Source organism: Wallemia mellicola (genome assembly GCF_000263375.1).
Source record: "Wallemia mellicola CBS 633.66 unplaced genomic scaffold WALSEscaffold_25, whole genome shotgun sequence".
Classification (NCBI taxonomy): Eukaryota; Fungi; Basidiomycota; class Wallemiomycetes; order Wallemiales; family Wallemiaceae; genus Wallemia; species Wallemia mellicola.
The window spans coordinates 65,760-90,016 of record NW_006531982.1 but is presented as its reverse complement, the minus strand read 5'-3'; the positions used below and the strand labels follow the sequence as shown (position 1 = coordinate 90,016).

General features: G+C 41.7%; 12 protein-coding genes and 1 non-coding gene across 13 annotated transcripts; 9 read left to right on the top strand and 4 right to left on the bottom strand.

The window, feature by feature from the left end:
- Positions 1–48: 48 nt before the first annotated feature.
- Positions 49–1,726, bottom strand: WALSEDRAFT_33917 (tubulin beta chain; the record flags this gene model as incomplete). Its single annotated transcript, XM_006960259.1, has 7 exons — positions 49–234; positions 281–440; positions 487–1,005; positions 1,052–1,351; positions 1,395–1,591; positions 1,645–1,657; positions 1,699–1,726. Coding segments are annotated over 7 exons (1,360 nt in total), but the record flags the coding sequence as incomplete, so codon positions are not given.
- A 53-nt stretch (positions 1,727–1,779) lies between these two features.
- On the bottom strand, positions 1,780–3,589 carry WALSEDRAFT_48773 (L-mandelate dehydrogenase). Its single transcript, XM_006960258.1, has 3 exons — positions 3,211–3,589; positions 1,970–3,159; positions 1,780–1,921 (listed from the first exon to the last, which is right to left on the bottom strand). Exons 1-3 carry the CDS (start codon positions 3,498–3,500, stop codon positions 1,815–1,817), a joined length of 1,587 nt encoding a protein of 528 aa, XP_006960320.1. The 5' UTR covers positions 3,501–3,589; the 3' UTR covers positions 1,780–1,814.
- A 93-nt stretch (positions 3,590–3,682) lies between these two features.
- On the top strand, positions 3,683–4,761 carry WALSEDRAFT_70461 (hypothetical protein; the record flags this gene model as incomplete). The annotated part of the gene is made up of 3 exons (XM_006960257.1): positions 3,683–4,107; positions 4,151–4,227; positions 4,275–4,761. 3 exons carry the CDS (start codon positions 3,683–3,685, stop codon positions 4,484–4,486), a joined length of 714 nt encoding a protein of 237 aa, XP_006960319.1. The 3' UTR covers positions 4,487–4,761.
- On the bottom strand, positions 3,694–6,586 carry WALSEDRAFT_33913 (hypothetical protein). Its single transcript, XM_006960256.1, has 17 exons — positions 6,413–6,586; positions 6,301–6,369; positions 6,156–6,251; positions 6,051–6,111; positions 5,964–5,990; positions 5,913–5,917; positions 5,744–5,867; positions 5,622–5,693; positions 5,541–5,575; positions 5,243–5,496; positions 5,114–5,198; positions 5,030–5,071; positions 4,920–4,981; positions 4,828–4,877; positions 4,273–4,781; positions 4,151–4,225; positions 3,694–4,107 (listed from the first exon to the last, which is right to left on the bottom strand). The coding sequence occupies exons 1-15, from the start codon at positions 6,521–6,523 to the stop codon at positions 4,552–4,554; spliced, it is 1,323 nt and encodes a 440-aa protein (XP_006960318.1). The 5' UTR covers positions 6,524–6,586; the 3' UTR covers positions 3,694–4,107; positions 4,151–4,225; positions 4,273–4,551.
- A 92-nt stretch (positions 6,587–6,678) lies between these two features.
- On the top strand, positions 6,679–7,809 carry WALSEDRAFT_61376 (heme oxygenase-like protein). The gene is made up of 2 exons (XM_006960255.1): positions 6,679–7,483; positions 7,529–7,809. Exons 1-2 carry the CDS (start codon positions 6,826–6,828, stop codon positions 7,750–7,752), a joined length of 882 nt encoding a protein of 293 aa, XP_006960317.1. The 5' UTR covers positions 6,679–6,825; the 3' UTR covers positions 7,753–7,809.
- Positions 7,810–7,892: 83 nt separating this feature from the next.
- On the top strand, positions 7,893–9,190 carry WALSEDRAFT_58632 (hypothetical protein; the record flags this gene model as incomplete). The annotated part of the gene is made up of 2 exons (XM_006960254.1): positions 7,893–7,944; positions 7,995–9,190. The coding sequence occupies 2 exons, from the start codon at positions 7,896–7,898 to the stop codon at positions 9,155–9,157; spliced, it is 1,212 nt and encodes a 403-aa protein (XP_006960316.1). The 3' UTR covers positions 9,158–9,190.
- A 298-nt stretch (positions 9,191–9,488) lies between these two features.
- On the top strand, positions 9,489–10,478 carry Pbs2p (Pkinase-domain-containing protein; the record flags this gene model as incomplete). Its single annotated transcript, XM_006960212.1, has 3 exons — positions 9,489–9,751; positions 9,800–10,274; positions 10,326–10,478. Coding segments are annotated over 3 exons (891 nt in total), but the record flags the coding sequence as incomplete, so codon positions are not given.
- A 597-nt stretch (positions 10,479–11,075) lies between these two features.
- Positions 11,076–12,042, top strand: WALSEDRAFT_61375 (hypothetical protein). Its single transcript, XM_006960253.1, has 3 exons — positions 11,076–11,493; positions 11,548–11,611; positions 11,658–12,042. The coding sequence occupies exons 1-3, from the start codon at positions 11,359–11,361 to the stop codon at positions 11,996–11,998; spliced, it is 540 nt and encodes a 179-aa protein (XP_006960315.1). The 5' UTR covers positions 11,076–11,358; the 3' UTR covers positions 11,999–12,042.
- Positions 12,043–12,067: 25 nt separating this feature from the next.
- WALSEDRAFT_58630 (hypothetical protein) lies at positions 12,068–13,359 on the bottom strand (the record flags this gene model as incomplete). Its single annotated transcript, XM_006960252.1, has 3 exons — positions 12,919–13,359; positions 12,589–12,867; positions 12,068–12,541 (listed from the first exon to the last, which is right to left on the bottom strand). Exons 1-3 carry the CDS (start codon positions 12,976–12,978, stop codon positions 12,068–12,070), a joined length of 813 nt encoding a protein of 270 aa, XP_006960314.1. The 5' UTR covers positions 12,979–13,359.
- Positions 12,085–18,374, top strand: WALSEDRAFT_33906 (kinesin-domain-containing protein). Its single transcript, XM_006960251.1, has 5 exons — positions 12,085–13,384; positions 13,432–16,318; positions 16,367–17,886; positions 17,932–18,180; positions 18,227–18,374. Exons 1-5 carry the CDS (start codon positions 13,075–13,077, stop codon positions 18,247–18,249), a joined length of 4,989 nt encoding a protein of 1,662 aa, XP_006960313.1. The 5' UTR covers positions 12,085–13,074; the 3' UTR covers positions 18,250–18,374.
- A 1,734-nt stretch (positions 18,375–20,108) lies between these two features.
- Positions 20,109–20,211, top strand: WALSEDRAFT_t86. Its single transcript has one exon. It is a non-coding gene; the product is annotated as a tRNA-Ser (tRNA).
- A 546-nt stretch (positions 20,212–20,757) lies between these two features.
- WALSEDRAFT_61374 (hypothetical protein) lies at positions 20,758–21,305 on the top strand. Its single transcript, XM_006960250.1, has 2 exons — positions 20,758–21,176; positions 21,241–21,305. The coding sequence occupies exons 1-2, from the start codon at positions 20,784–20,786 to the stop codon at positions 21,277–21,279; spliced, it is 432 nt and encodes a 143-aa protein (XP_006960312.1). The 5' UTR covers positions 20,758–20,783; the 3' UTR covers positions 21,280–21,305.
- Positions 21,306–23,157: 1,852 nt separating this feature from the next.
- Positions 23,158–24,116, top strand: WALSEDRAFT_66153 (hypothetical protein; the record flags this gene model as incomplete). Its single annotated transcript, XM_006960249.1, has 3 exons — positions 23,158–23,399; positions 23,442–23,820; positions 23,868–24,116. 3 exons carry the CDS (start codon positions 23,158–23,160, stop codon positions 24,114–24,116), a joined length of 870 nt encoding a protein of 289 aa, XP_006960311.1.
- Positions 24,117–24,257: the final 141 nt, after the last annotated feature.

The following is a 24,257-nucleotide window of genomic DNA, read 5'->3' as shown; positions in this document are numbered from 1 at the left end:
TATCTACGAGAGATCGCTTTCGTATGCACGCGTAAAATATAAAGAAGGGTGAAAATAAAAAGGCTTTAATTACAAAAAAAATGATCATTTTCTACATTTCAACGGCTTCCTCTTCATAATATTCCTCCTCTCCGTATTCTTCTTCATCAGCGCCAGCGTTTTCGTATTGTTGGTATTCTGCGATCAAGTCCATCAAGTTGGATTCAGCTTCTGTGAATTCCATTTCATCCATTCCTGTAGTTATTTAGTATATTGCAGAAGTTGACATCTGATTACCCACCTTCACCCGTGTACCAGTGCAAGTAGGCTCTTCTCTTTAACATAGCACTGAACATGCTAGCGTTTCTGTTAAAGAGCTCTTGGACAGCCGTAGTGTTAGCGATAAATGTACCTCCAGTCTTTGAATCAATTGGTGAGACAGACGTGTGAGATGTGAGAACCTATAGAGCGTCAATAACGTGGCTAAGTTAATCAGCCAATACTCACATTGTGTGGAATCCACTCAACAAACTCATCACTGTTCTTGCTTTGATATCCCATAATCGAGTCTTCAATATCGCGCATTCCCATTGGACCTTGGTAGAGCGCAGCTGCAGTCATATATCTACCATATTTAGGCAATTGAGCGAGCTTGTTTGCGTTATTAAATAAGCTAGCTGTCAAGTCCTGTACGTTCGTAGATTGGTATGATCTATTTTGTAAGCTTGTGAGTGGTGCAACAGAGGTACACAAGAAGTGTAATCTTGGGAATGGTATCATGTTTACTGCCAACTTTCTTAAGTCGGAGTTTAACTGTGATGGGAATCTCAATGAAGTTGAGACACCGGCCATGGCTCTAGAAATTAGAGAGTTAAGACTGTCATAATTTGGTGACTCTGATTTCAATGTGTTTTGGCAGATTCTGTACAATGCTTCATTGTCAAGCATGAAAGTCAAGTCAGAGTTCTCGATAAGCTGGTTCGTAGCTAATACCGCGTTGTATGGTTCAACAACCGTGTCAGAAACCTAGTAACGCGTCAATTATGCCATAGAACATTGTAATGCTTCCCACCTTTGGTGATGGAATGATAGAGAAAGTTGCCATCATACGATCTGGGAATTCTTCGCGAAGCTTGCTCATAAGGAGTGTACCTAAACCAGAACCTGTACCACCACCGAGAGAGTGGTTAAGCTGGAAACCTTGTAAAGAATCGACTTGCTCGGCTTCACGACGGGCACTATCGAGAATCGTATCGACCAATTCAGCACCCTCAGTGTAGTAACCTTTACCGAAGTTATTACCAGCGCCCGATTGTCCATTTATGAAGCTTGATGGTGAGAACAATGATCCAATCTTTGATTGTCTGAGTACCTATGGCGTCTCAGAGGGGCGCAGTTGGACGTGCTATACATACCTCCATAGTGTTTGGTTCTAAATCGACATTGATGCTCCTAGGAACGTAACGAGCCTTGTCTTGATAGTTTATCTCGTTGAAGTATACATTCAGTCTCTCGAGCTGCATATCGGACGTATCTGGTTTGACGTAGCCATCATTTGTGAGGCCATGTTCAATCAAGAGTGTTTCCCAGAAATTTTTGCTAACTTGGTTACCTGCACGCCCATTACGTTAGCGCAAATCTACGGGATAATGGATAGCTACGGACCTGCTTGACCAGCCTGATATCGTTAGCTAGGATTACGATAGCAAATAGACTCACAGAAATATTTATCAATTCACGCGGCATTTGTTTTGATAGTCTTAGAAGAAGGCGACCAATGCTCGCTTAGTCTCAGATGATAACGAAATATCGAATTAAATTCTGAAGTACAAATTCTATGTTTTTATTCTCTGATCTATGTATCTAAGCATTGATGGGTTTAATTGGCTGACATCCGTCACGCCTAACAATCTTAATCCGGTAGCCAATTCTTCTTCTAAAACTAATATTCGTTAAAGGAAACATATCATAAAAGTATTGAATAACTTACTCTGTACTGCTCTCACTACTCCTTGCTCTCCATACGCGCTTTGGGCATACAAGAATGGCCTACCTAATCCTACAGCCGTAGCACCCAAACAAAGCGCCTTCAGGACATCAGTACCGCGTCTTACACCTCCATCCACGTAGACTTCTAGCTTTTCGAACACTTCCGGTGCCTCTTCGCGTATTTCTCTCAAAACGTCGATCGATGCAGGTGCGAAATTCAGCTGCCTGCCACCATGGTTGGACAACACAATACCCTTCACACCAGACTCAGCCGCGAGCTTGGCATCCTCTACTGACTGCACACCTTTGATGATCAGTGGCAGATCAGTTATCGACTTCAACCAATCGACATCTTTCCAGGACAGATCGGCGGCTTGATATCCACTAATAGCCTGTGCGACACCCTTTGTGCCCCCCTCATCATCATCAAAGTCTCCCTTCGCGCGCAGATCCCTCTCGCGCTTACCAGGAACTGGTGCATCCACTGTAAACATAATTCCGTTTATTTTGAGCTCTTCAACCTTGCGTACAATCTCCTCACTCTTCTTTCTATCCCAATTAAGATAGAGTTGGAAAATAAGTGGTTGGCCAGCATCCCTCGCTTCGCACATCTCCTCTAATGTGCAGCTCGCGTTGCTCGATATGCCCTGGATGATTCCAGTCTGGGCAGCACCTTTTGTGAGGTTTATTTCACCGAGTGGATGTCCAAGTCTAGCCATCGCCGCGGGGCTTATGAAAATTGGCAGCGCGCTCTTGATACCCATGATTGTGGTGCTGAGGTCGATCTTGGTGATGTCGTTAAGAACCCGTGGTCTGAACCAGTATTTCTTCCACGCATTGATGTTTTCCCGCAAGGTGTCTTCGTCGTCACCAGCACTCGAGTAGTATGCATAGGCGGTGTTTGGAAGGATATCGGTCGCCAGCTTCTCGAAATCCTCGAGAGATACCATCGCACCTAGCGGTGGTATGTTTTCTCTTGCTGTGCGTACCCTGCGCTGCTCGTCGCTCTCCTCCTCCTGTATGTCCGGCAGAGTGGTAGGATCGACAGCGCCCAAGTGGCATTCCGGTGGGAGGTTATTTTCAATTGTGCCCTTTGGATGTATTGGCGCATAAAGCGTTGTAGCGTCCTTACCAGAGTTCCTGAGGATTACTTTCGCACCTCCTGGATGTGCCTCTAGGAAATCAGTCACGCTGTGGAGTGCCAATGTTAGCAAATAAACAGTCATAAAAGAAGAAACTCACTCATAAACTTGCCCCTCAATGATAACCCAACAAGATTCGGGGGTCGTGTGCTTCTGCACCTCGTCAAATGCCACATAGCGCGCTTTCGCTGGATTGGCTTCAGAGAGCGCCTCTTCTGGGACTTGCTGGCTTTCCAGCGACAGCTTCGACGTCGTCACTGCCACCGTGAACGCCAAACCGGCGCTGCAGATCAATCCATAGCGAATCGAAGGTGATCTACTAGCAGTGCTTATCCGCCTAAATGAGGCCCTGTTGAATGATTTTGTTATATTTCCTGTTGCTCTGAACATGATGGCTATTTAATTCCAAGATAGACAATCTTAATTCGAACGATGTCATCTCTGCGATTATCACGGAAAGCTGAACCGGTAGCTCCTGACCAATGGGAAAGCGGCGTTTAGCTATGCAGAAATGTGCAAATTGTATCCAGACATTTTTATATGCTATACATTCTTTCTATTCAACCCCCACTATGTCTTCTAAGTTGAAGCTGATTGCACTGCCACTCAAAGCATATAGGCAGACTCCACCTATCACGCTATTGACCCTACCACCTAAGACTGCCGTTGAGGCAAATTTAATGACAAAAGCCGTCAATTGGAGCGATAGACAATGGAACAAACTCAGCGAGTCTCCGGAAGGACACTGGAAGAAGCGGATTTGGAACGGCGGAGAGGCTGTCATGGATAGAGTGCCATACGAGGAGTGGGCGCTAAAGCATATCGAGCCAGCACATGGTGTAGCTGTGAATACTTCCCACAAGCTCGATATTCTCTACCCGGAATCCGTGATATCCGATAAAATACTCTTGGACACAGTAAAGGAATCATTTATTAGTAGATCTGATCAATATCGTAAAAAAATGTGGTTATACTTGGCTATATCACCAGTCACGTTGTAAGTGATATTCTGGATGTGATTTAACAACTAACAAGTATAGTCCGGTTGCTATAATACCCATAGTGCCGAATTTGCCTCTCTTTTACCTTCTCTGGCGCGCATGGTCTCATTGGAGAGGTGCGTCATGTTTTATGTGGAATTACATCAATTAACATACCATACAGCCCACAGAGGTGCTAATTACCTTGGTCAACTACACGCTAATAGTCAATTACAACCGCGTAAGAGCGAGGAAATTGACAGATTCTACCAAAACAACCAGATTCCATCATTGAAGGACATAAACACCTTGAGTAAGATCCTAAATCTTCCAGCACAAGCTACACTCGAAGGGCATAGGGCAATAAAACAGATTCATCACAAAAAACAACAGTAAGGAGCTAAGATTATAATTTAACAATTGCAATTTCGTAATTCGTAAAAATTAAGAGAGATTATAGATTATGAAACAACTTCCATCCATCCTACCTCTATGCATCTGAACAGAGAGTCGTTTGTGAGCGATTCTGTGTTAAAGCCGACAATCTCTGCCCAATTTATTGGCATCTTGTCGCGCTTTTTGCTGGCTTTCCATTTGTCAGCATCTGTAACGCCCTGCCAGAGCAGGAAGATTCTACCTGTTACCTCTGGCGTTGGACGTATGGCAAGGGTGGCGGCGGGTTCGTAAAAGTCTGTTAAAATTTGAGTATTTATGGGTCATCTAAGACACTGACGCACCTTGTGGTAGGAATCTAAATGCTATATTAGGATATCTGAATAAATGTGGTCTAATGAGGTTAGCTAAATAAGTGAAATGCGGTATGACTTACGTTATGTCTGCCATAAAGTTTGTTCTGACGAGTGGGTCGATTTTGAATTGTTCAGCGAGAATCTTGAGAGGCACATTAAACACCCATGTTTGTAGGACATCTGCACTCACCTTGTCTAGCCTAGCTGGACAATCTTTAGCAGAAAGCAAAACCTATACCATTTGAGCAATGAATTTTGGCTTCTAATCACCCACCCCGTTGTAATCTACAAGATCAGGATTTGCCGGATCGAAAGGTGTTTTGTCATCTGGAGAAAGACGAGGGCATCCTGCGTTCGGACTACTCCCTTGTTAGTAACACAGTAAATACAACGCGATGCCTACACTGCCTCCCACGACAAGCCCGCTGTTTTGCAGCCGCTAACTACATCTTCTATAGTCGTACCTGGTCCAACACGCAGGAAGAACCCAACAAGTTGTTTCTCTTTTTCTTTCTTGATTTCAGATGCCGGCCAAGTCGACTTGCACTGCCAGGATCCAGAAAGTGACAACTCTAGTGTGAGGAATTGTTCAATTGGCGAGAAGATCTGTATAAACGGTTTGCTTGAGCTTTTGCGGAATTGAACCGTCTTCATTTCCTGCAATCGTGTCAGTTACAAATAATCAGTCATTCCGACCGCACATTCTTGTTGTTCGTAAATGTGGAGAAGTTCAAATCTGAATTTGAATCGTAAACTATGAACTGTGGTAGTGCGACACCTACCATTCGGTATTTCCTTGCCGCTGAATGTTATTCTGCCTTCTGGGTCCGTTTGTGGCTTAATAGTAAGTTGACCTGGAAAGTATAAAGTGAGACAAGAGAAAAGTCGAGGAGGGATCACTCACCGAGAAAACTGCCAACCATCGATTGACCGCCTTGACTCTGTGACCAGTCCATGTTGATATCTGGCAGAGCTTTGGTGTCCAATCTGAACATCTTGCCTTTCGAATTCTCCACTGTAATTTTTATCTGCGGGGAGCGTTACGTGGATATAAACAGAAGTCATAAACGAACAGGTACTACAGAGTAGTCAGATATATGTTTAAAGTTATATAACACACTCACCGGGCTCAGGAGGCGGTGGTGGTGGTTCTAACCGGCCAGAACGGCAAGTTAATCGATCAATAAGCGTCATGAAGCACCACCACTTACTTTCCTCCTTAGGTTTGACTTCTTTTGATGCATAAACTTGTATTTCAGTGCGCAAGACACTCTGGTCGTTGTAAGCTGATGATGTCCGTGCCTGTAGTGTCTTACCTTTCCCATCTTCACAAGCTGGTAAACGGCATCGTCACCTAGTATAATAAGATCTCCTTGAGCTGTATTAGCGAGATAGCCTGGTGCGTCTTTCTTCTGCGAGTGGGGTGAGCTATATTTGTGGAAAAAGAAAACTGAGACAGACCTTAACGCCCAATCTAAAAACTAAATCATTCGGTATACTCCAACGCTCTTTGGCAGATGCCATTGCATCCTCGTATATGTCAACAAAGCCCCTATTTGAAACGTAAACGTACAGATAAGTTGTTGGGGAGTGCACACGCGACGTCTCTGCCACTTGCGCTTACAATGAGTATCCCTGGTACTGCTGCCGTTGGCATTAGAGGTGCGGGTTCGTATCCAAGCATTTAGCTGTCAGACTAATCAGAATCTAGTGAGGTATGTACTTGACAGTGATCTACAATGTCGGGCGGGTTCCAATGACTCTTTCCTATCACCGATCCTATGCACAATCTGTGCTCTTTCGTGACGTTAGTGACTAACCCCTGATCGCGAACGCTGGCTGATGTGCTGATTTCCCTGATTAGGCTATGCTAAGATAAAAATGCTTTACTTTGTCATAGTGTATTAGGAAATTTTATATTTTATGGTGTAATCTTAGCTTTCGGATCGGCTTATCGCTGTTGTCTCCTACTATCAGGTTATTGATATGAACACGGCGGATATCGAGCAGACACCTGCGTCAAAGTTGCTCAAAAGCGGTACGCAAATAGCGCACGATTTGGTAGCGCAGTCACCAACGGCTGTTCGGCTCCTTAGTGCCCAAATGCCATTCTCTACTTTCGTCAAGTACACGATATGGTTGCATGAGTTGTATGATACACTGGAAATAGCTATACAGAAGAACAGTAGCGATCCACATTTATCCCCTCTGAGCAGACTCGATGTATTGGCTAGAGCACCAGCGTTGAAGAGCGATTTGACAAATTTATTGAGTGCATCAACTAAAGAATTCCAAAGCGAAAAAGGAGAGCAAAATTGGCGTGAACATCCCTTCGCAGAAGCTGTTTTGAAGCAGTTACCACCAAGTTTACAGACATACAGGGAGAGGATTGCTTCAGCGGATGGCTTACAACTCGCTAGCCATGCTTATGTACGCTACCTTGGTGATCTTAGTGGTGGTCAAATCATTCAGAGGAAGTTGGGCAAGGCATACATGTTAGAGCAACTGGACGCTAAGCAGTTCTATGATTTCCCACCACTAGACCCTAGCCAGGAATATCCAGCCAACGCAGCCGAAGTTAAGAATATAAAGAACTGGTTTAGAAAATCTTTAGATATCATCGCGCAATCGGTTGAGGAGAAACGTAAGTAGAATCTTATAACTATTACACGGCTAAAGAGGCACACAGAAATACTTATAGACGAAGCTAGCAAAGCGTTTATCTTCAACAGTGATATGTTCATCGATCTGGAGAAGCACTCAGTTACAACACCAGAGCTGTCGTTGCCTGCTGAACAGTCTACAACTCAGACAGCACGGATAGAACAAACAGCACCCGCAGATCAAACATATCTGAGAATAATATTTGCCTTGTTGTTAATCTTAGTGATTGGCTATTTTTACCTCAAGTAATCATACATTTGTACAGTAATTTCGCTTTGTTTTTATAATAGATAGTGTTTTATCATATAAACTTGTTTATATTTGTCAAAATAAACGTCCCGCTTGGTTCGTTCCATCCATCATACCACGGTCATATCAGAAATATAAATATTATGACGGCGCGTCGCTGGGATGGCGAGATTGTCCCTGCCTTGAGAAAGAGTGAGATAAATAAGTTATACTAGGCATTCCCCGCTGATATCATCCTCCAGGACTCGAGTCGGAGAGCAGCGAGCTAACAAAAAGGATGTCAGCCCATAATGAGGGAGCTAATGGGCCATTGAAGCAATACAGTCAGATGTCTACTCTATCCCCTGTCAACGCGATACCTACACCAAAAGCTAAATCATCACGGAGCAAAGATAACTTTGCCTTCGTTGAACCATTGCCCGCGAGCTTGTTGCATGAAAAGATGCCAGATGGTACTGCTTCGGATGATAGTACAGAGGAGGACACCTTCATAGAGTCGACGAACGCTCGCATAAAGTTCCCGAAGCGAAATAGACAGCCAAACACCAGCAACGTCTTAACGAAGAGCAACATACCAAGGAGGGTTAGACCACGCGCAAATACCAACGTATCAATGATGCACAATAGACATAGAAGCAATGATGAGGAGATGTTAGAAATTGCTAAGCTCGGCCATACGGGATATATGAAAGAATCAGAAGATGTTTATGGTGGATACGAACAAGAAAATGCGCAGGAAGTCGTTGATACGGAGATTACCAGACCCAGTACGAGCTCAGCGGCGAAGAATATACCACAATCAACGAATAGATCCCAAGGTGGACGTAGTTACAGCTCATTTGGTATGTATGATAACCAGAACAAGCCAAAAAAGAAAGTCAAGAGGAGAGTACCAACGAAGGGCAGACAATCTGAGCCATATAGACCACCAACGCCTGAGACTGATGTCGACCTTGAGCCGTGGAGTGTCCCACCGTCAACATCGACAAACTTACCACCAGGCAAAAGCTGGGATGATGTCGTTGTACCAACACTCGCGAGAAAGATGGAGATGGAAAAGCATCGTGAGGACGAAATCTGGAGTAGCACTGGTAGTTTGAACAAAAAGCCAGACAACAGGAGGAGTAAGAATGAGATTGAACTAGACACTATACACGACTACCGCGCTTCACAACTGTCAGACGCGTCGATGCAACCAGAAGAGATAATAACGACACCACAGTCAATTCATAATACATTACAACCAGACTATAGCCTTAGACCAGTATCCCAGCAGACGTTTGACGATCGTTCAAATATCTTACGTAGCCCTGTACAGCAGGTGCCCCCAGCGCAGAGACACTACAAAGAAGAACAAAGACCGGCGAAGAAGAAGAAATCAGCGAAATGCTGTTTAATAATGTAAAAAATATTTTAATTTTAATTTATACCTGTTTAGATATCGACGATTAGTTGAACGGCCACCTTGACGAAATATGTCAGAACACGAGACGAACGGCCTAGGACTGCCGATTAGAAAGAAGAGGAATTTCAAGAATCTACAGCTATCAGTAGAAGATAAGAAGTCGATACCCAAAGAACAACAGCCGAAAGCACAAGAACAACAACAGCAGCAGCACCAGCGCAAGAGTAGACCACCGCCGCTGCAGCCTACGTCGACGAACACGCCACGGCAGCAGAATACAGAGGATGATCTTTGTGAGAGGATAGCCCTTTTGGATCCGACCGGGCAGAAGGAACTTAGAGGCGATGAGCTTAAATTCCAGGATGAGCTGGGATCAGGGAATGGAGGTACCGTGAGCAAAGTTATTCATGAGCCTACTAGCACAACAATGGCTAAAAAGACCATCCTGATTGAGAGTCAGTCACCAATACGCAGGCAGATACTGCGCGAATTACAAATTCTGCATCACTGTCATTCTGACTATATCATTGAATTCTACGGTGCTTACTTAGAAGGACCGCATATCTGTATGTGTATGGAATACATGGATAGAGGGTGCGTCGATCTTGAAACAATTATATTATAGTTGACTCACCTATCCAGCTCACTCGATCGCATAATAAAGAAGAAAGGGCCTGTGCCATACGATGTATTTGGTCAGATCGCTTTGAGTGTCCTCCGCGGTTTGACTTACCTCTATGATGTGCATAGAATTATACACAGAGATGTGAAACCGTCAAATATTTTGATAAACTCGAAAGGGCAGATTAAATTATGTGATTTTGGTGTCTCTGGTGAGCTTATCAATTCAATAGCGGACACTTTCGTCGGTACGTCAACATATATGTCTCCAGAGCGTATACAAGGTGCGCAGTATACCGTAAAATCAGATGTATGGAGTTTAGGTATTACACTCGTTGAAATAGCACTTGGTAGATTCCCATTCTCAGATATAGAAGAAGATGAGAGTGATAATGAAGGAATGGAGGACGATTTGACGCTCAACGCTAACTCGACGTTGAGCCCATCGAATGCAACACGTCCACGTGCGTCATCAAGAGCAGGTACGACGATCGGAGTAACCCAGGGCCTGGCTACGAAGCAAACAATCAAGACACACACGCCGAAGAAGAAAAAGGGAGTGATGTCTATTTTGGACCTCCTGCAATACATCGTCAATGAGGATCCACCTCGTCTGACAAAATTTGGTTCAAAAGCTGAAGAATTCGTCGACAAGTGCCTGATAAAAGATGTTAAATTACGACCAACACCAAAACAACTGCTCGAGCTTGATTTAATAAAAGACTGTCTAAATAAAAACATAAAGTTAAATGAAATTTTATAAATTAATTAATTTAAATAAATTTAGCAGCCTAGAACTAGATGCTGGCGGATTGCTAGTCGATGATCTGAGGTACGACATCACTGAGAAGCCAAACGCTGGGGAGAACTATATAGAACACAATGGCAGTGTCGCTAGAGCTACACCTATGCAGCTCACGCAGTCAATCAGCTCTCAGCAAACGTCACTACGTCAGCGGCAAGATCAGCTTGCAAAAGAGAAAGAGTCGAAGAAGGCAGTCTTATTGGATACCCCTCCTGCTACTGGTAGAACAGGTGCTAAGAAGCCTCCACAGCCACGTCCATCCGCCCTACCTACACCCTCGCCTGCAGCAACAGCAGCACCAACACCATCAACAGCAACTCCAACAGCTACACCTTCAACTCATCCAGACAAACTCGTACATCTTAAAACACGCCTTATTCAACTCCTAGCATTGAAAAGTGTTGAAGCAAGTGAAGCGACTAGCAAGTTACAAGCAAATCCTCAGGATATACACTATTTATTAAACCAAGTTGCATACTCTCAGAAAACAATGCAAGCTCCAACTCCGATCTATCACCTTAAGCATGAGCTGTGGGATGATGTAGAGGTCGATAACTGGAGACAATACTCCGATGCGGAAAAGCAGCAAGTAGCTGCAGCAGTCAAGCGCAAAACAGGAAAGATAAGCCAATGCATTGCTAGTACTGCCAAAGAGAATGAGAAGACTAGTTCGACTACGACATCGAAGAAGGCTGCTCCGGGGAAAACAAGGCAGAATCTATTGCGCGCATCTCAAGGAAAGAAAATTAGCAGGTCACCGTCGCCCGCTAAGGCAATGCTCACTGCAAAAGACGCGAGCGGTACAAAAGAGAAGGAAAAAGAAAAAGAGAAAGAGAAAGAGAAAGAGAAGGAGCAACCATCAACAAGTTCTAGAAGTCCGAGTGTTTTGTCAACACACTCCTCGTCAACCGTGAGCAAAGAGAGTAATGGCAAGAGGAAGCGCGAAACTGACGCCACGTCCGAGACTCTAAAGAAGAGTGCTTCTACCCAGTCAGCTAAGGAGTCAACGACAAAGCGTCTCAGAAAGGGTAAGTGAAGCCGCTTAGAGGGTACATGAGCTGACTAGATAAGTAGAAGACAGTACAACAAAAGCCAGACAACGCACTAAGGTGGATTACACTTCTTCAGAAGAGTCTACACCACCACCACCCAAACCAAAGCTTAAAGGATTGGACAAAAAACTCAATGACGACGAAAACTATAGAGAGCTTTATCAGCAATACTCATCAGCGATGAACACTTTGCAGATTCAACATGCACTCTATAAAGGTGAACATCAAGGTACGCATCAATATCCAACAATGCTACTCGGAGAAGGCGCGATACAAGCACTAGTAATTGGTGTAAATCAAATGCACAATCAACTAAACGAAATACGCAACAAGCATAGTCAATCACATCCAAATGGACAATAAAATTTTATACCATGTTCAAATCAAATAGTTTACAACAAAATTTCATACTATAGCATACATATAATCTCCTTATAATGAAATTCGGACTAACTGTTCGACATCTTTAGTTGCAGACTGTTTTAACTTTGTCTCTGATAAACCGATAACGAGATCAGGGAGTTCATCGACCGATTTATTCTTTGTCGGGAGTTCTACTAACATTGATAAACTGATTGAGGGAGTTGTGACGTTCTCCTTAATAGGGGGTGGAAGTGATTTTGTGGGGTTACGCTCAGCGTATCTCCTTTGACGCTCCTCTTCCTGGCGCTCACGAGCGAGTTCAGCAAGAGCTTGTAAACGACGTCTACGATCGTATTGTGCATCTCTGCCGCGGTATACTGGAGGCCAGAATCTGCTTCTTGTTCGAGAAAAACGTGCAAGCTGTGCAGAAGCATTATACCAGCTGGGGTTTGGGAGATAGCTATCGCTATCAGATTCAGGCTGATCAGAAGGGTTTAATGAAGATATCATCTCCTGTGGAACTGATAAAGTGGCTGCGAATGGCTAGTGTGGGGTTAAAAGACGCCGGCGAAATGAGCGGATAGACGTACGCGCTGTTTATCGAATTGAACGGTAGTGTCTCTGTCTAAATAAACTTCAAACAATTCAGGCTTTTTACCTAATTGTCCTAGGTTCTCCATTTCGCTACCCTCGTTGTTTGAGTTCATGTGACCGTTGAAGAACGGGAATAGACCGGTCTGGGGTGGATAATCCAAACCTAAAACCATAGCACGTCTGCGTATATACCAAGTACGGGCTACAACAGCCGATGATACAACCAAGAGTAGACAGATTATTAACAGAAATACGACGATATAGAGCTTTGGGTTCTATGGGAGATTAGGAGAGATGACGATAGATTGACTAGTAAGACTACTAACAGGTTTATCACCATTATCGTCACTATCGTCTGTTATTTGCCTTGTAAATATTTTATTCATTTGTTCATCCCGTCGTCGAGAAAGTAAGAAGCGAAGCAACTTGGAGTACTACAGCGATCGCGAAATACCGAAATATATGCAAAAGACTAACTAGATATGTCTCCAAGGAATAAACAATCTAACGCGCTCACTTCCGTTAAAGTCACGGTTAGGATACGCCCATCTACATCTCAAGACAATAATTCTATACCAACGAGATGGCAGAAGACTGTAGTACAGCCATCTTCTACTAATACCGTAAATATAGACGGTTCTAGCTTCTCTTTTGATAGAGTACACGGACCCTCTGATACGCAGGACGTCGTTTATAACGATAACGTAGAGAAATTAGTCGAAAGTTTCATAGACGGCTATAACGTAACAGTTTTGGCCTACGGTCAGACAAGTTCAGGTAAATCCTATACCAGTGAGTTTCTGAGACAACCTTATTTCGCTTCTTAAACATTCCCGCAGTGGGTACAAGCATTTCTGATGATAATCAAGATACCACGATATCACACACAACCGGTATTGTCCCTAGAGCTGTCAATCAAATATTCCGCTCCCTCGATGCAAAAACAGTCGACTACTCAATCAAGAACTCCTTCGTTGAGATCTACAATGAGGATCTTATCGATTTATTGGGCGCAGACAAAACCAGCTATGGCAGTGGTATAGAAAAGACCCCGGTGACTATTAGAGAAGCCAGCAATGGTACCATCATCTGGTCAGGTCTTAGAGAACCACAAGTAAATAGCTCAACGGACGTACTCAAGAACTTGCGTCAGGGTTCAAATGTCCGTCAAACCAACGAGACTGAAATGAATGCGCAATCTTCACGTAGTCACGCTATCTTCTCCTTAACGTTGACCCAAAAGAAATATGTCGGTCCAGGAACTCCACCAGCAGCGCCTTCTACCCCACGTTTAAGGCCTGTATCAGGTATAGCCCAGAGAGTCACTTCACCTACATTCGGCAGACCTTCTACACCTACTTCCTTCAAATCTGGTTTACGACCACCGTCAAGTTTGGGAGCAAGATCACCATCACCATCATTCGGTAAACGGGTAGATGATGATGACGATGATGAGAATTACGTGACGATCACTTCTAAGTTCCATTTTGTCGATTTGGCCGGTTCTGAGAGATTAAAGAGAACGGCTGCTCAAGGTGCTAGAGCTAGTGAAGCAATTTCAATCAACTCTGGTCTTTTAGCTCTTGGTAATGTTATTAGTGCATTAGGCGACCCTTCAAAAGCAAGAGCAAAAACTTATATACCATATAGAGATTCAAAACTCACGCGACTTTTACAAGACAGTCTAGGAGGTAATGCCCAAACCGCGATGATTGCATGTGTCAGTCCAGCAGAATACAATACTAATGAAACTATAAATACGCTCAAATATGCAAACAGAGCAAGAAATATCAAAAACAAAGCTGAAGTAAATCAAGTTGAAGCCGGTTGGGAAAATATAGAATGGCTTCAGAATACCGTAACAAAGTTAAGAAAAGATGTTAATGCTTTAAAATCTGGTAAAATACCACTCTCAAGTTCACTCGATGATGTTAAATCTAAAGAAGAAGTTGAAAATTTAGAAAATAAATACGAAGAGTCTACCTCAGAATTAGAGAGATTAAGAATGCAATTATCAAATGCTCAGTCTGAGGGGTCACAAAATGTTCAACAGAAGGCCAGCTCTTTCGCTGAAATGGTCGCACCAGTCATTGAGGAATATGAACGTACAATCAATACCTTAGAATCAGAACTCAAGCTTACTAAAGCTGCGGTTAATCATACCAATATGGTTTACACTGAAAGAGAGAATGAGTTTGATGAACTCGTCGAAAAGGAATCAAAGAATACCACCGTAATTGAGGATTTACATGCAAGATTACAAAAGTTGTTGACAAGAGAGTCAACTACTGAGGCGTATGTCAAAGATTTGGAAGGTCAATTGAAGTCATTGACAGATGGCGATGATAACTCTGCTGCTGCTTTGATTGATGTTCGAAAGGACCTTACCAAGCATCGTGAAATGGAATCAAAGAATGAGCAATACATCCGTGACTTAGAGAGCAAATTGAGCAACGCTGAGCAAGTGAATGTTGAGCTTGTTTCACAAATCGAGAAACTCGAAAAGGATGCTCGTGAACGTGATGAGCAACTTGAGCAACTTAAAGAGCGTCTCAACTTGTACAACGATAGTGATGACAAGAACGCTCTCCTCACTGCAATTGACGAGGGTAACTCCAAACATACCCACCTTGAAACCAGATTAGGTGAACTTATGACAGAAAGGGTGAAGATACTCGAAGAGTCTGAGTCACTCAAGAAGAGCGCTGAGCAGGAAGGCGCCGCCAGAAATGAAGCTATCAAGCGCCTCGAAGAGGTAGAGTCTGAGAAGAGCAAGCTTGCTACAGCTCTCAAGTTGGAAGGTGGAAAGGTCAACACTAACGGTGTTAGGGAGATAACCCCTCCAAATACACCTGAGCAACACGAATCGAAGAATGAACAGATCATTCAATCAGAGTTGATTGAATTGAGAGGAGAGTTACAGAAGATACAACTTATGCACAAAAAGACTCTCAATGAGTTGGAATCTGTTCAATCAAGATACCGTGACGCTTTGAAAGAGATTGGTGAATTGACTGGTCATATAGAGGAGAACAAAGTTATGGGTATGAATGAGGATGGAGTGATTGCAACTGGTCCACAACCTACTACCCATATAGTTGACCAATCCACTGGTAAACTGAGAAGAAAGTTATCATTTGAATCAGGTGGTATTGCTCTTCAATCAAACTCAACTAAAGATGGTAGAAGGAATAGTTTGAATATACCACGTAGAAATTCAATGCAAAACCTTCAATCACCAACCAATTTGGCCAGAACTTCGGCTTTTTTTGGTCGACAGCCCCTGGCAACATCGCCAGGAGGGACAAGTCCAACAACCCCAATAACGACTCACCAACCATCAACACCAACAGGAACAGGAATAAATCATCAGAATGGACACGTGCGTACACCTTCTTTATTATTATCACAGGACTTGTCCTCACATCGTCGATCGCGTTCGAGTTGGGCAGGTCCTCCTTCACCAGGGGGTGTCAGTCCTCGCTTGAGCTTGAATAATTTACAAGTACAACAACCTACTAGATCAGTTGAGAGTTTGGAAAGAGAAATTCAGACATTACAAAAGACGCTCAAGGATAGAGATGATGAGATTAACATTCTCGAGAAGGAAATACCTCAATTAAGAACTGCTGACGCTGAAAAGAGTGCTAAAGGTGATGAAAAAGATGACGCTAAGGCTGTTGATATTAAAGAGGAGCATATATCACGTTACAATGAACTAATGAGGTGGGTGCTCTCCGATTATATCACATATAAATCTAATTATATGACTAGCTCAATGGCAATCAAGGAATCTGCTCACAGCGAACATATTGAAAGATTGAAATCATCTTACGAGCTTGAAAAACGTCAGAATGAAGATCTCAAGTCACTCACCAAGATACAAATCACGAACATGTCGATGGAGGTTGAAGCATATAGGAACAAGCTTGACGAGCGTGAAGAGGAGCTCAAGAAATTAGAGGAACAACTTGAAGAAAATGAGAAAGAGTTTATCACAGCTAAGAAAACACTTACAGATTCTCACTTAATTGAGCTCGCAAGCTTGAAAGCTCAGCATGAAGAAGTGATCTACAATAACAACTTGGAATATGAGAAAACTATCAACGAGATTAAGAATGATGGTGAAAAAACTGAAGAAAAGGAAGTTGAACGTAACAACGTCATTGAAAAAATAAAGATATCTCACGAAAGCTCCCTTGAGGGAATCAAGAAGGAATATGAGCAAGTAGTGAATGTACTGAAATCATCTAATGAAACTCTCATCAAGGAGATTGAAGAGGTTAAGAACAAAATGGCATCTAATCATGAAGAGAATATTAATGACATACGTAGAAAACACAAAGAAGAGGTTGAAAGAGCATCTACTCTGGCTAGTGATGCTCAAAGGGAGTTACATGACGAACATGCAAAAACTATTGGAAACCTCAAGCTTGAACATGATGAGAATGTCAGCAACACACGTGATGGTGTTAGACAGGAATTAGAGGAAGGACACACAAGCAAACTTCGCGCGCTTGAAGAGGAATTATTACGCGTTAAGGGTCACTTACAAGGACACGAAGTTGAGAATAGCAAACTCAAAGAAACACTCTCAGGCGTGGAGATGGAGAGAGACGAGCTCGCTACTAAGCGTTATGAAAGTGGTGGTGGCTATGATGAAACATCCATGTTGAAAGCTCAATTGGAAACCCAAAAACAGAAATCTGAATCAGATCAGAAGGAGTTCGCCAAAGCGCTTGAAACGATGAAAGAGTTGGAGAAGACTATGGAAAGTGCATGCTTAGACAGAGACAATCTCCAGAATCGCGTCAATGACTACGAAACTCGCAACAATTCTTATGAGTATCAGCAGCTCGAGTTGACAAGATCGAAGGAGGAAATATCAGAACTAACACAGGAGAAGCTTCGTTTAGAGAGTGCTCTTAGGGATTACGAGACTGTTAGAGTTAAAGACAATGAGTTACAGTCACCGGTGTTGATTGATGCTGCTCCTAAATCCCCACGTCTTTCCCGTGGTAACTCAGGAGGTTCGAATGTACCTCCACCTACACCACCACCGTCGATTCCGCCACCACCACCACCTCAAAATGGAAAACAAAGGCAGTCGTCCTCATCACGTCCAGAAAGTGCAACTAGCATGCGTTCACAATCTGATATGTACCCTGATACGAACAAGCAGCTGGAAGAGGCTGAGCAGCAGATTAAGACGCTCACAAAGCAGCTTGATCATTGTGAAGCTGATCTTCAAGCTAATATCGATTTAGTACAAACTCTCGAGAATGCCTTGATGGGTGAGTATTGGTAGTTACGACTGATAATAAGCTTACACATAACAGATTCTGAAAGGTCACTCAGGAAAGCACGCGTTAACATGAACGATCTCGTAAAAGATCGCGACGTTGCTACCAGTGAAGTCAACAAACTTCGTCAAGAGATAGATTCGAAGCAGCAAGAAATAGACAGCACTCGTAATAGTGTTGTTGAAGAGAGGAGACAATCTGCTATGAAACTTGACCAAGAGAGGGCCCAAAGGGATAGAGCTAGAGCTCAACTTGAGCAACGTGTAGAAGATATGCAAAAGAGAAGTAAGTGGTTTGTTTTGAGACTTGGCACATTTAATTTTATTAATAGAGAGCAAATTGCGTTGCTTCTAATCTCATACACTGACTCAACCATCTCGATGTACAAACACGATTTTTCTACTTTATATTCTATTGTATTATATCTCTTTTTTCCCTTCCCTTCTAGACTGTCTAAACGTTATACATGGGTATTCTTCTTATGTTATTGGTTCAATCAATAAATATAATTATCTGACTTTAGTACAAAAACTGAGTTAAATATGAACAAATACAGAACAAGCATTTACAATTAATACAGCCACTTTATAAAATTTCCTCCACTAAACAGAAATAGAGCGACATTATCGAATAAATCAATAAACAGAAAGGTAAAGAACTAAATAAGTAATAAATTTGACAGATATTTCGTGACTTTTCATGTTATGTCTTATATTTTTGACTCTAGTACTTTTGATACAAACATTGCAATCATATATTGTTCTCAAGCTCAGGAGGACCTCTTCTGGAGAACAAATTACAATGACGCTGATTTATTCACAATCTTCCAAATAGTCTTTCTGATTTTAGCTCTCAGGAATATGGGAATATATATACCTTTGTTACTTATATAGGAAGTATAAGCATACCTTCGGGACAGGCGGAACGGAAGACTCCAGTCAATACCAGCCCTCCAACCCTCTAGGAAAAAGATTGGGCTTAAATAGTTGCTGTTATTGGCAATGTTAGTATATGTTTTACTATCGATGATGTTTTTGTATAAAATACGTCTCCTTATATAGTCTTCACAGACCGCTTGTGCCTAACTGATATCTTGTTCCTACCTTTATTCTTGCGCATAACAACTAATAGACTATGTATGCTCAGCGCTGTACCTGAATTTCTATGGGTCTTTGAAGCAGTTCTAAGAGAAGCAGGGACTAAACGCGTTATTATGAAGCAATATAACCCATTTAGAGTTATGCGAACGCGTTGAACCAGAATACATCCCTGATTACTATAATTTACATATGGTCAAGCACCTAGACTCTGGTATGATGCAATTCCTAACATCTCTTCAGCAGCTCCAAGTATAACCACCCGTTACACATTATTAATACAATTAAATATATATGTTACTGCCAGTTGGAACAAATATAAAACGATGACACTCCCTCATATGATGCATCCAGCGTACTGGTCGCAAGGGGTGTATAAATAAATTGAGGGGCTCGTGCCGCAACCGCTGAATATGAAACTAGCTTTAGGTTGATAAACCTCTGAGTTACCTGAAAAGAAGGGGTGCCTCAGTTGTTGTGCTACCCAATATCGTGAAGGTTCTAACGCCGAAATTAAAATGGTAAATTTTAAAAGGAGATAGAAAAGTAGACAATCTTGATCCATGTAGATTACATCTTTGGAATAACACGAACCGTCAGTATGAGACGAATACACACCTATGACAATGTTTACCATATTTACGATGATCTGTGATGCCAGATGGAACATTCATACATAATGATGGTCTTAAATGAGGAGAGAAGGAGAGAAAGCGAGAACAATGATTCAATGCAAAATACATGTAAGTGATCAATATTTCAGGTGGACAATGACCTTTTTAACAACTATCAAACATGTTTACAATTCATAGCAATAATGAGATGAAATTAAGATAACGACGAATTCGAAACCTATCAATAAGATACAAAGTCTAACTGCATCTATCAATCTGCCCCATATTACGAGGATCCAGAGGGAATGTCCAATTAACTAAAAGCTTTTCCTGATTAATATTGTATAATGTTCTGCTAACCTATGTCCTCTTGACTGTTCTTGATAACAATAAGCTTCTGGAGTTCCTTAATCACGAGAATATGAAAAATTTTGAAATTTTCGATGAAATGTTAATTGTGACGTCTTGAATAGTATAATGCAAAGAATAGCTCTCATTTCATGTCAGGATGGCCGAGTGGTTAAGGCGTTTGACTCGAATAGTTCACTGAACTTAAAGGTATCAAATACCCATGTGGTGCGCAGGTTCGAATCCTGTTCCTGACGGATTATTTTTGTTTTGTTTTTTTAATTTACCTGACTTTCGTTTTTGATACGTTGCAATAATTCATGTACATACATGATTAATTTATTCAGTATATTTTGTTATGCGGGACTTTTTAAAATACCACATCGGTGACTATGTATCGCAAACATTTACTTTACAGGAGAAAAAGGACAATTAGGTTCATAGAGTTTTTTTTTTACGAATATCCAATACATATCAAAAAATCATGTCTGTTGATATCTTCTCGGAATAAATGTGCACAGCGTATTATGTTGAGCTTTATCAGAAGATCACACATTGATGACTCCTATAATTTAGCTAAATATATGTATGGTTTATTCTAGTAGACTAATCAAATATTTTGTTTGTGTCATCTGTATCAAATTATTCCAATTTGTACCTTGCATGAAACACAGCAAAACAAAGTATCGGAACTTTAACATGAGATCACGTTGTCGGAAATTTTCCAATGCTGTGGCGCCAGGAATTAAATAAATATCCCAATTAGCTAGTTCTCTTTCAATACATATTCAAACATCCAATGACTCCAATAACAAAAACACTTACACTTATGACAATTGCTATTTCTTCAGTATTAGCTTTTGACATACATGGTACACCAGAGGTATGTTGTGACACCAAGTACTACACCTTGGCTAGTGAAGCAAAACAATTAGTCAAGGACTTAAAGGCAGGAAAAGTAGATGGTGAGCACCATTGGTTTGAAAATGGTGATACTATCTGGGAATCAAGTGGTGCCACATTTTCGGGTAAAGAAAGAGCTGATAGGTTACAAAAAATCATCGATAAATGTACTACTGATGATGGTATCAGTGTAGCTGGACATGACTGTCTTTATGACAGCAACGCAAGTACTAACAGTATGTGTCTCTATAAAGGACCTCAGGCAGGCTGTGATTTTGGAAACAACTGCCTTGATCTTCACTGGAACAAGAGCAAATGTCAATACTGGTAAACATATACAGGATATTGCTCTTTTTAAGTAGTTACTCCTAAGATTGCAATATCACTTTCCAATATCTCAAGGTTTCATAATGATTAGTTGAATGGAGTTTTGTAATATGTAGTATTCATCTTAATTCCACTTACATCCAAGGTGTTTGAGGGGCTTGTTTGGATAGGCTTAGTTTACAGAATAATATTTACGATTCTTAATTAATACTTGAAACACATTTTACCAAGACATCTCCTCAGTGACGTCACTTCTAGACCAATAGGAAATTAGTAGCTCTTCTAACAAGCACGTATGAAATGAAACGTTGAAAATAGTACCAGTTTGGGGAATCCTGCGCCATTGCTAGAATTGCTCCGCTGTGGGAGTGCTCATAACACCCATGCACTGAAGTCAATAGGCACTAACGTAACCAGAACATGGTCACGATACTTGAGGACCTTCTTTTTCATTCGATTCAAGCTAATTTGAAGTAATTCACTACCCCATATCTTATTCGAATCCTTGATGAATGGCTGTATATGGGGGTCCAAGGCAATTGTCGAATGAACAGTGATATCATGCTTCGCTAATGCCTAGAACAATCACTTTCATTGAGAAATAGATCCATACGCTTATGTTCAAGCTTCCTATTATTATGTCTTTCGTACAGTCAACATCAAATATATTTAATGATAGACACGCTCACAGGAATACATAACATAACGTCTTGCTGAAACATTACATAAAATAAATCATCGCAGCTATAGTTTTAATCTAATGTATGATCAAGAATCTGATGTAGTCCTTTAAAAAGCCCCTTTATCATTCATCATTATTCCATTATATCATATACACGATAATAATACATTGAGATTAAAGCAGAAGCAATATCATGACCAATCAATTAATACCTTATAACACATAGAAGAAGATTCATACACACTTCACTTCGATTTCCTAGTAAGATCATCTTAGCCGTTACATAATCTAAAATTTCAGTTGACATAGCTAAATAGAAGGTGAAAAGTGTGCTCGGAAGCCTTGTGTATTCTCATTATCTTCTGACTCTCTTCACATTCTTATGTACTATTTTTCTTCCTTTCCCTGAGGTAAGAACAGAACAAAGGCCAGCGAATTACTAAGGTGGTAAAGAATATAGATATGGTTCTAAATTCAAATAAGGTATAATGTAATGTTACTGACTATCCAAGGCTTTTCATATTATCGTTACCTGCAGACTTTTGTAATGCTCCAAGTAAACAGGAATATCATATGGAGCCTACATGTATAGTGCAATCTCTAAACATCTCGGAGATAACCACAATCACATATCACATCCTCAGAGATCAAATCCGAGTGTCGCTACTGAACACTCCGAAAAGCCATAAAACTACTAATGACTCAAGTATAGTGAGTGGAGTTGGCTTTAAAATTTCTCTTTGCAAAATGATATGATAAGTCATCCTGTGGACGGCACTAATGCACATGATACTAAAATAGTTGTGCGGACGTGAATAGAACGATTATCGAAAGATGGTTCTAAATTTAGCCAAATTTAGCGTAAAATCTTAGCTATAACGCGCATATCCATGCCAAACAATTTGCAATATTCTAGAATACACATAAAAGCTATGTTGAGGCAAATCTATCAGGGTCCGGATAATCAGTTACACATATGATTTGACTTACGAGGACGCGTAATGGGGATAAATTGTCTTAGAATTTAAAAAAGCACCAAAAATAGTAAACACGATATATAAGCTGTAAAAAAATGCATTCCGCTTCCTTTTAAGGGAAGTTGTTCTCGCCATCTTATAATAGCTCGCGTGCCTAACTTACGCATGGGCCTCTGGCGCGGTATTAGCGACTAATCAGTCTTGGAGTAAAACAACGACGACCTAAACCCAACACCTTTAGACCGCCTACCACACTCATTAGGTTTTAAGCCTCCACACTCGCTAATACAGGTATATTAGAATTATAAACTAGAATGTTATTCAAATCATCTACAATCGCTTTTGTTGCTTCAATGATTGCAGCTGCAGCTGCTCATGGTACAGTTGACGTTTTCAGCGCCAACTACCAAGATTACCAGGGTGCCGACAATTGGGCTTCAGCAGCAAACCAAAACTCAGCAGTTAGACAATTCCCAGCTAACACTGGATATGTTGGCGGTGACGATATTTACAACCCATCATTGATCTCATGTGGTTTGGCTGGACAATCCCCAACGTAAGTTTTTCCATCTTTGTTTATCAAAGCTAATCGGTGCAGTCCAACCGTCGTCACTACACAAGCTGGTTCATACGTCAACGTTCACTGGAAAGGTAGTGCCGGTCCAGATGGAACATCATGGCCACACCCAGAGGGTGCTGTCTTTGGTTATTTGGCTCCATGTGATAACAACGACTGTACCACATTCGACTCATCTAACGCCAACTTCTTCAAGATCTACCAAGACGGCCATGACATGACTGTTCCAAATGAGCAAGGTTGGATTGACCACATGCCATACGGTACCTCAAATGGCAACGGTCTCTGGGGTGCTACCAAGTCAATGGTCGATGAAGGCTCATGGATTGTTATGCAACTTCCTGGTGACATTCCAGCTGGTCAATACTTACTCAGAGTTGAGCACATTTCTTACCACGAGGTGAGAAAATTTTCATACTAGTTTACTCGATCTAACGACAACGATAGGTAAATGCTCCTCAACACTACCCAGCTTGTATTCAATTGGACTTGACATCAACAACTCCAAACGGATCACCTTTCCCAGCTCTCACACCTGCTGGTCAACTTTACAACTGGGACTCAGAGCAAGTTGATATCTACCAAGACGGTTTCGTATACGATATCAACAAGGTTGGTCCAGTACTCTATGCTGGTGCCTCAAACAATGGTGGTACCAACGCTAAGCGTCGTCGTCACCACGCTGCTCAACACTAAATATTTTTGCGCGATATTTAGCGAAAAGACTAGCTGAATAATACTGACCGAATAATATGACAATTGGATTTCTTTAATATCTTTTTACTCTACTACGAACTTTTTTTTGTTTCATATATACCCGCAGAGCGGTCTTTCTTT

Coding starts and splice junctions, on each gene's coding strand:
- WALSEDRAFT_48773 (XM_006960258.1), bottom strand. CDS start 3,500: ATGTTCAGAGCAACAGGAAATATAACAAAATCATTCAACAGGGCCTCA. Junction 3,160..3,210: donor ATTGAGGGGCAAGTTTATGA/GTGAGTTTCTTC, acceptor GGCACTCCACAG/CGTGACTGATTTCCTAGAGG. Junction 1,922..1,969: donor AGTAGTGAGAGCAGTACAGA/GTAAGTTATTCA, acceptor AACGAATATTAG/TTTTAGAAGAAGAATTGGCT.
- WALSEDRAFT_33913 (XM_006960256.1), bottom strand. CDS start 6,523: ATGCTTGGATACGAACCCGCACCTCTAATGCCAACGGCAGCAGTACCA. Junction 5,199..5,242: donor GGCTTGTCGTGGGAGGCAGT/GTAGGCATCGCG, acceptor ACAAGGGAGTAG/TCCGAACGCAGGATGCCCTC. Junction 4,878..4,919: donor AACTTTATGGCAGACATAAC/GTAAGTCATACC, acceptor TAACCTCATTAG/ACCACATTTATTCAGATATC.
- WALSEDRAFT_61376 (XM_006960255.1), top strand. CDS start 6,826: ATGAACACGGCGGATATCGAGCAGACACCTGCGTCAAAGTTGCTCAAA. Junction 7,484..7,528: donor GCAATCGGTTGAGGAGAAAC/GTAAGTAGAATC, acceptor AGAGGCACACAG/AAATACTTATAGACGAAGCT.
- WALSEDRAFT_61375 (XM_006960253.1), top strand. CDS start 11,359: ATGCTCACTGCAAAAGACGCGAGCGGTACAAAAGAGAAGGAAAAAGAA. Junction 11,494..11,547: donor CAACACACTCCTCGTCAACC/GTGAGCAAAGAG, acceptor GCCACGTCCGAG/ACTCTAAAGAAGAGTGCTTC. Junction 11,612..11,657: donor GACAAAGCGTCTCAGAAAGG/GTAAGTGAAGCC, acceptor CTAGATAAGTAG/AAGACAGTACAACAAAAGCC.
- WALSEDRAFT_33906 (XM_006960251.1), top strand. CDS start 13,075: ATGTCTCCAAGGAATAAACAATCTAACGCGCTCACTTCCGTTAAAGTC. Junction 13,385..13,431: donor TTCAGGTAAATCCTATACCA/GTGAGTTTCTGA, acceptor ACATTCCCGCAG/TGGGTACAAGCATTTCTGAT. Junction 18,181..18,226: donor AGAAGATATGCAAAAGAGAA/GTAAGTGGTTTG, acceptor TTTTATTAATAG/AGAGCAAATTGCGTTGCTTC.
- WALSEDRAFT_61374 (XM_006960250.1), top strand. CDS start 20,784: ATGACAATTGCTATTTCTTCAGTATTAGCTTTTGACATACATGGTACA. Junction 21,177..21,240: donor ACTGGAACAAGAGCAAATGT/CAATACTGGTAA, acceptor AGATTGCAATAT/CACTTTCCAATATCTCAAGG.